We start from the raw sequence: 8,842 nt of genomic DNA, 5'->3' as shown, positions 1-8,842 counted from the left end.
TCTTCTTACACCTGATTAATAGTTTGGTTTTGGAAGCCAATGGGAAAAAAGGTAAAGAACAGAGAGAGAGAGAGAGAGAGAGAGCGGGCGAGAGAGTCACAATTTTTCTTGCGCTTTTACAGGTTTGTTTCATACATTCTTCACATTTTATAGATTAAATTAACTGTTAATGAATTTCCCTCCCATCTCACACCATTACATTAATGTCATGTAATTAAGATTAATTCTGCAAAGGGGTTAAAAAAAGTCTCTGTGTGCAAGCATACTTCATATGAACCAAAAGGACCAAACTAATTTCAGTCTTGCAGTATACTGTCTTCCCTTTGAGATTAAATGTGAATGTGTTCACACGTTGACCTGTCCAGAGCGTCTCCCTGCCTTCCCCCCAAGGCATGCTGGGATAGGCTCCAGCCCCCTGCGACCCTGAATTGGATTAAGTGGGTATAGACAATGGGTGGATGTTCACACTTTATTGCTTTATTCAGGTTTGGTCCTAGTTTGGGAAATGTGTTTGTGTTGCATGATATATTTGACCTATTTATTTTCAATCAATAGATCTCAATTACACCATTCTTGGTCCATGATATTGTGTGTGTGTGTGCGTGTGTGTGTGTGTGTGTGTGTGTGTGTGTGCGTGCGTGCGTGCGTGCGTGCGTGCGCGTGCGCTTTTAAATCTTGGATTTAATTGTTGCTCGGTTTCTGTCGGATTATTGAGATTCTTAACAGAAGTAACGACACAACATCTCGGTATATTTAACAATATATATTTCCATTGTCAATGTACATTCTGTTTGACATAAGCTTTCTTCACAAACAAAAAGTTGGCATCTAAATAAATACTATATAAAATAGAACTTCAAAATAAATATATCTATAAAGGGAGACTTTTATATGTGAGAATTTTTCTTTTTGTTATATCTAAACAAAACAAAAGCACAGATCTCTTAATCCCCAACATTGACATTGCAAAAGGCAAGAGGAATGGAGTAGCATTACCCAGCTGTTTGAAACACTTTTTCGATTGGGTTGAAAATAAACAATCTTGCCCAAAAAATGAGCTACAGAAAAGAGGGAAGGTTGTAGAAGTCACAGCATTGTAGCAACAAAAAAAAGAAAAGAAAAAAAAAGATTCATAATTGAGTTGTCACTGTTGGTGATTATTCCATACCTTTAGCAGGCTAGCTAGCACAAGATAAGACAGTAAAGCTAACATGGAGCAAAGAACTGGACTCATACAGTGATAGTGTGGCAGTGAGGGGAAAAGGCAGAAAACAAATACAGAGAAAAGACATCTATTACTGAAAAAAGGCATTGAATGCAGCTTGAGAGAAAAAGAAATAAAAAAGAAAGACAGTGAAAAAGGAAGGAGAGATAACTCTTCTTTCCCTCCTCTGTGGTATGACAAGTTTATGCACAGCAGCTGTGTTTGTCAATCAAGGCTATGGGTATTTGTTGGACAACTTTGGTGAGAAGGGCTGCAGAGAGAGAGAAAGAGAGAGAGAGAGAGAGAGAGAGAGAGAGAGAGAGAGAGAGAGAGAGAGAGAGAGAGAGAGAGAGAGAGAGAGAGAGAGAGAGAGAGAGAGAGAGAGAGAGAGAGAGAGAGAGAGAGAGAGCGAGAGCGAGAGCGAGAGCGAGAGCTGAAACACTGAGCGGTAACAGCAGGAAATGGGTTGATCCGGATAGGGATATATCGTGTTCCATAGTCTAAAGGGCTCAAGGAGGAACCAGAGAATTAGCTTAGCCTCTTGACTGCTAATGAACCATGGATACCATAAACAGTAGATTTATTTTATTTGTTATTGCCAGACACACTTCTAAGTCAAGTGCTTGTGATAGAAAGATCTGTTTTTTTTCCCTCACCCCCTTCCTGAACCTTCCTCTCTCCACCCTTCCCCTTGTCTTTAAGCCCTGCTGGGACTTACAACCTCAATAACATCTTATTCATACCCTCAAAATATATATCTAATATATTCTCTATATATTTTGTACTGAATTGTAGTTATAATGTACCATGCAATCTTTCAAGGACATTTAAAAGTCTCTTCTAAAGAACACAAATTTTGTGACTATTTACAGCAAATAACATTTCACCTGCATAGCTCTATTTCTAAATGTATTGTCAAAACATTTGCGATTTTTGTTCCCCTACCTCCTAAACTGGGCGTTTGCCGAGTCACACAATCATTCCTGGTTTTGGCACCTTTCTCTTAGACTGAATTGCTAATTTTTGAAAATATTGCCTCATACATTCAAGACAAAGGACAGTGTTTTTTTCTGTGTGAAATCAGCTTTGTGCAACGAGCTAAGTTAACTTACAAGCAAGTTGAGGGCTAACCCAAGCTAAGGGTCCAATGTGGAAAAGAATGTGTACGTTACGGAGCGACAAAAACAGTATCCTTTTTATGCCAAATGGAAAAGGCTAACTGTACTAAAGGGCAGCGTGCCATTAAAGACTAACTGCCATTAACTCCATTTGGCAAGAATGCATAACAACTGTGTTCACTCTGACAGCAAAAACATGCTATGCTAGCTTCCTTTGGCAAACTCCTAAAAACATCATGCAGGCCACAAAAATAGACTCTGACACACACAAAAAAAGATTATCTGATTAAATACCTCAGCTATGCACCATAAGGATTAAAAATTAAAATAAAAGTAGACACTGGTGTGTGTTGTGTGTATATGTCTCCATAGGGATTTTGGGTTGTGTGGACGAAACATTATTCACATGAAAGTAAAATGAGATATATGTAGTCATGGTGGTTAATACTGTGCTTTAGTCCATCTTTTGAGGGGTCTGTGTCTTCTCAAAAAGGCTGTGCAAGTGGCAGGTTTGATTATGACTAAGGCTGGCTAGAGTCATACACAAAAACAACAATAACGACAACAACTTTACTCTGCTCCCCTCTCCATCACTCTCTCACTCATTCACTCACTCATCCCTTCTCTTCCGGAAAAGTTATCTTCTGGCCATTTTGTCTCATACTAAGCTTACTCATTTTATTTATTTATTTATTACTATTGCCTTTTTGCCCATAAACGTTTCTTTGCCTTCATATGTGAAGAGAAATGTGGACCCAGGCTCTTAGGCAGTTTAGAAATCAGCACGGGTGTAGGCCAAGTTCTATGGGGGATTACTGTAACAGTCCCTGAGAAGGTTTGGTGCGCTCCCCCCCCCCCTCCCATTTTTCTATATCATCTCAACTTCTAGCACGGCGGGGAACCAATTACATTAGAGCATGCAAGTCGTGACATGCATTACCTCAGAGTTGATTGGCGAAAATAAACAGCATTGTAAATCTATCTAGCATATCTGGGTTTTCACTCCTGCATCAAAAACACACTTGAAAGTAATTACCTCTTTCGGACGTGGAGTGTGATTTTTTATTTTTATTTTTTTTACTGCAATTTTGAAACCTGAAAAAAGGTTTGTTTATATATCTCCTACACGGAGATAAAAAAAAAAAGATAAAATGTTAGCAACACCAAGCTAGCATCATCAAGCTATAAGATAAGATGACTGGCGTCACTAAAGGATGGTGGTCATCATAATAGTGGAGAGAGTGAGTAAGTAAATAGTAGTTTCACTCTTACAGTGGCCTATCCTAAAGCCACTCTATAGTAATCACATGTTTGCTTGTTTGTTCGTTCAAACGGGAAACTGGGCTATATATGCTCTTGGGGGAAGAGGTGTACAAATTTCTCTCCAACATAAAACTATGTTTGTAGACAATAAGCAAATAGGTTCTGTTAGTTACCATGGCAAAATTAGCTGGGAAATACAGAGCAGCAGAGAGGGACAATGACTTTGTGCCTTCAGCCATCTTTGAAAAAAAAAAACAAGTCCCACTATCCAGTCACTTCCCCTTTTTGTGTCACTTTCACAAAAAAGTAAAAGAAATCTCTGAGGGTCTGTCTGTCAGCCAACAGACAGAGGACCTGATACCTCTCAGATCATGCTTATTCCAATCACCCTCTTTTCCAAACAGGTTGAAAAAGACATAATCTAAGTACCTTTGTTTTACATGAGTCATCTTCCAGCAGATTAAGGAGGGGAGTATAAGGTGGTTTTGGATTGTCCTATCCATTAAGAGTGAGCAAGCATGGTACAGGTCTGTCCCCATTTCTACAAGGCCACTGCTGGCCGGTCCAGTCCAGCATCATGACCCCTGCTTCTCCTGATTCCCCGCCTTTGTGTCCACACCTCCCATTTTGCACCCAGCGACTCCTCCACCCTGCAAGGTCTTGCAACGGCAGCCGGGTCGGCTCACGTTGTCATAGCACTTCTGTCCCAGTTTGGCCAGGCCCATGGCCGGCAGGTAACAAACCAGGCAAGGCAGGACCAGGGAGAGGGCAGCCATGAAGGACCACCGTGCACAGCAATTGGCCTGGGAGCAGGAGCAGGGCTTGTCAGCACAGGATCCCTCATCATCTTCATCCTCGGTGCAGTGGTAGAAGATCCCTTTGACCAGGCACATGCAGGTGGCTGTGTCCACCAGGCTCTGGGCGGAGCACAGGCACTCCTGGTTGCAGACCCAGCAGGAGGGCAGGGTCCGGGGGAGCGTGCACTCCGTGCAGCGGCACTTCCCACAACGCTCACAGAGGAAGAGGTGCTTCTTCTCAGCAGGGGAAGAGGGGATCAGTGCCGACACTGGCGGGCAGGCGCACGTGCGTCCCCCATCCCCTCCTCTTTCTCCAGTCGCCTTCACAGACTTGAGGTCAAGCGACTTTGATGAAGAGGAGCGGGAGGAAGAAGAAGAGGAGGTGGTGGTAGTGAGGATTTTCGGATCAGAGGTGTTGAGGCAGCCCGGGGTCCTGGCGGTGACAGTATTCAGGGAACCCTGGTGAGGGTGCAGGGTGGGGTGGTGGTCTACCGTCGGGGTGGGTGCAGCATGGTCCAGCAGTCTCTGATCGGACGAGGTGCTGCTGCTGCTGCTGACAGAGCTCGGCCTCCCGCTGAATGAGATCCAAGGGTGGGTGGTGGCATCCTGGTGCGGGTGGGGCTCACACCTGCTCTGTGTGTGGTGGTGCTGCTGTTGACTGTGATGGTGGTTGTGGTTTGCACTTACAATGGCCTCCTGGCTCTGGCTCAGCCATGTCATTCTGTGGTTGGCAGCCTTCTGCCCAGGGGGCTGCTGAGAGACCACAGCGGGACTGTCAATGTAATCATTCTCCACATGCGAGGACCTCATCTGGTCAATGGGGTAGACTGTGAGGGATTGCTGCAGGCGGCCGTAGGGCACCCGACTATCCAACAGAGGCTGAGATATGAGGGAGGAGGACACCCCGGGAATGTGGTGAGGAACCCTGGACTCCATGTGTAGGCTGGTGCCTTGCATACAGCAGCTGTCTGGACTCTAAAGCAGCATCGGGCAATACCGCTGAAAAACAGAGAGGGAGGGAGAAGGTTGGAAAGAAAAGGAGAGGGGACTGTTAGGAAGAGATGCATTTGCTGTCACTGTAAAATGTTCCCTCTTTTTTTCCTCCATGACTTGTTTCATTGCATGTCAAATATATCTTATCTTGGCATTATCTTATAGGAATCGGCAACTAAAAGGTTCTTACAAAAAAGTGAAGTCAAACGGTAATACTGAAGTGGGAGAGGGAAAAAAATAATCAGGCATTCAGAACAGTTTAGGTGAAAAATAATAGCAAAAGTGTTTGACTTCAACGGCATCTGCAGCTGCTTGTCCTGTGACATGAGAGGTTTGCTATGTGAAACAGAGGATAAGAGCATGCGAGAGTGTAGAAGCAGTTACCAGCTGCCTTTTCCAATTAATTGTAAGAGCCCCCCCTCAAAAAGAAAAATCTAAAAAAAATCAAGCCTTCTTGCTGGTTTGCCCATGCTATAGCAGTGGGAATTTAAGATTCATTGTGAATTTTTGGCAAGTGCATTTATCCTCACATTCCCACTCCACAAACCACCATGCAGACTTCACTATAGGCAGAAGACATTTCATAATCACCACCGTATAACAGTGAATCATATGACAGGAATGACACGCAGTCTATCAAGGCTAATATCAAACCTACAACAAAATTCCACAAGACTCAACAGAATGTCCCCCACCAAACACATAAGCCCAATAAAGTGTGAAATCTGTCATTATAGAGCCCCCAAAGGTTTCAAACCTCCTCCTATACCCAAACTCTGACACTAGAACGATAGAAGTCGGGCTTCTATAGGAGCACCGGAGAGAAGGACTCGCCCGCAGAAAGACTCAAAAAAAAAAAGAAAAGCAAAACAACATCCGCAAGGAAAAGAGAAGGAGAAGGATGCCGGCAAAAGTACCGGAAGAAAGGCAACAAGAAAATGTAGCGGACGAGATTTAAGTGAGGCTGATATTACATGCAGTTCGATGTTAGATAACAGGAATTCAGCCATTACCTCATCTCATACTCGGTATGTTCACTTCATGTAATGTAACGCTGCAGAGCGTACACCGCTTGTCTTTGTGATGAGATAGGTAAACCAGGCTGAAATGATACCAGGCATCCGTCCGCAAACTTGGAAATGAAAAAAGCGGCCTCGCGTTTTGTGTCTGGGGGCTGTTGGCTACACACAGTGATGTGAGCATGAATCAGTTGGCCCTTGTCTTTATGAGCCTGAATGACAAGGTTTTTATTCGTGTGATACTGATGACACGAACCAGTAAGCAAGACCTAACCTACTTTAATGACAGCAGAATGATTATTAGACCCACACTGGAAACATGGAGGGCGACTGATATGCATATGCAGCTTGCTGCAAAGCTTAAGCGCCACACTATCACACCAGACAACAATTAAGCCTATAAAGGTTATATAGATTAGGCCGTGAGCGGACACCTTAAAAGGCAAAACCTTGAAGAAAATAGACAAATTCAAAATGGGCTAAATGCAAAACCCTGTCGGAAGACTGGAGAAGTGGGCGCCTGTGTCCCTGTATGGGATTCTGGTGCCTATTCCTAAAGCGACTATCAGAAATGTCTTGCAGCAGCCGTGACACCGAGTTCTGCTGCGACGGTTGAACGCTGAAGCCCTCGGACAGGCCATTTCAAACCCCACATTTCCACAAAGCCCTCCTGTGAGGAGTGCTGCGAGACTGCTGGAACACAGACAAATGCGTGTGATCGTCAAATCTAGACCATTAAAATGAACTACATCCGGAACTCTGTGTGCGTGCGTGCGTGCGTGTGTGCGTGTGTGTGTCTCTCCCTTCAATATGTGAATGAACTGAGTCATAAAAATCGGAGGCGACGCGGCTTCACGGACGCTCTGCACACTGAAATAACGTGTTTATATAGATATGGCAACCCTGCCAACCTGGCTCATACTATGAGTTTATTATATTAATTATTATCATTATTATAAATGAAGACGGTCTGTTAATAGAAAGATCTGGTGCTGCAGGATAAATCCCAATCAGCAGTTGTTAAACGCATCGCTTGATGCGTAAGTCATGGCATTATCAGTGGGGCCTATGAAATGACACCGGATCGTTGTGTTTTCCGGTAGGGTCGGAATAAATAAATAAATAAGCCTGATGGCAGAAACACCTGACACCGAACACCGTGTGCCCGCCGAGCGCTGCAGAAGGAGGAAGCGTCACGCAGCCACCTCACATAATGTGAATGGAGCAGAGCGAGCCGGCCAGATAGGACATATACATACATATACACGCCGACCGACATATTTTACCACAAAACTTGCTCAAAAGGGCACTAATTATAACAACAACAAAACAAAAGAAGGTGTGAAAGATAGGGAAATGTGTTTATGTAAGTAGCCCGTAGGCATTCCCTGCGAGTCATGCTTTAAAACAAGGTTCCCAGCGATGACTACTTCCACTGCAGCCGCAAAGCTGGCTTCGGTTAAATCGGTGGTTAAATATTGACTCAACGTGCAAACACGGGTAGGGAACAGCTTGTTGCAAGAGGGACTTACAGCCTACAAGACTGTGTGTTTTCATGCTTTCCCTGCCCAGCGCCAGGACGCGGAATCCACAAGAAAAGGCTTATATCGTTTAACAGGTTCCCCTGTGTGTGTATGTGTGTGTGTGTGTGTGTGTGTGTGTGTGTGTGTGTGTGCGTGTGTGTGCGTGTGTGTGTGTGTGTGTGTGTGTGTGTGTATATATATATATATATATATATATATACATACATATATATAGTCCGTGTATATATGCGCACAGTCGATGCAATTACGTTACAGCGACCCGTTTCATGATCGAAAAACGTCATGATAAATAAAATAAATAATAAACATCCAAGGTGATAACTTACTTTTTCAGACTAAGGAGCTCATGTCCTCCCTGGCGTGTGCGACGTTGGCGCGTAGGTGCTGCTGGTACAGTCCGAGCTAAAGGATAGTCCCCAGAAATGGTGGAAGTAGCGCGGCCGAGGCAGAGCGGATCTCCCGGGCACTAGTCCACTCGCTCGTGCGTAGACTACTGCGGTGCGGACGCAGGCTTTTGGATACGTTGTTGCAGCGGCCGAGGGGGGGAAATGAGTTTTTATGAATGGGAGGGTTAAAAAAAAGGAAGAAGAAGGAGAAGAAGAAGAAGAAGGACGTACTGCGCAGATGCCTCGGCAGGATTTCTTGTGAATGGGAGGGCTGAGGACTCGGGGGCTGAAATGCGGGGGTTACATTTTATGAATGGGAGGACTCCGAATTTCATTGCGCAAGCGTGATACCGAGATTTTTATGAATGGAAGAATGGGGGAATGGAGGTGAAGAGGGGAGGAGGAGGAGGAGGGGAGGAAGAGCGGGGGGGGGTTTCGTCACAAGGGCAATGTCAGGCCGGATTACGTGAATGAGTCGCCTCATCGGCGATGTGCCTCACGCCGCTCCGCTTTTATTT

General features: G+C 44.6%; 1 protein-coding gene across 1 annotated transcript; it reads right to left on the bottom strand.

The window, feature by feature from the left end:
• Nucleotides 1-772: 772 nt before the first annotated feature.
• spry4 (sprouty homolog 4 (Drosophila)) lies at nucleotides 773-8,566 on the bottom strand. The gene is made up of 2 exons (XM_056284671.1): nucleotides 8,265-8,566; nucleotides 773-5,381 (listed from the first exon to the last, which is right to left on the bottom strand). The coding sequence occupies exon 2, from the start codon at nucleotides 5,337-5,339 to the stop codon at nucleotides 4,161-4,163; it is 1,179 nt and encodes a 392-aa protein (XP_056140646.1). The 5' UTR covers nucleotides 5,340-5,381; nucleotides 8,265-8,566; the 3' UTR covers nucleotides 773-4,160.
• Between the last annotated feature and the right edge of the window lie 276 nt (nucleotides 8,567-8,842).

Source organism: Lampris incognitus, chromosome 8, assembly GCF_029633865.1.
Source record: "Lampris incognitus isolate fLamInc1 chromosome 8, fLamInc1.hap2, whole genome shotgun sequence".
Taxonomy (NCBI): Eukaryota; Metazoa; Chordata; class Actinopteri; order Lampriformes; family Lampridae; genus Lampris; species Lampris incognitus.
This window is presented reverse-complemented; position numbering and strand designations above follow the sequence as displayed.

Coding starts and splice junctions, on each gene's coding strand:
- spry4 (XM_056284671.1), bottom strand. CDS start 5,339: ATGCAAGGCACCAGCCTACACATGGAGTCCAGGGTTCCTCACCACATT.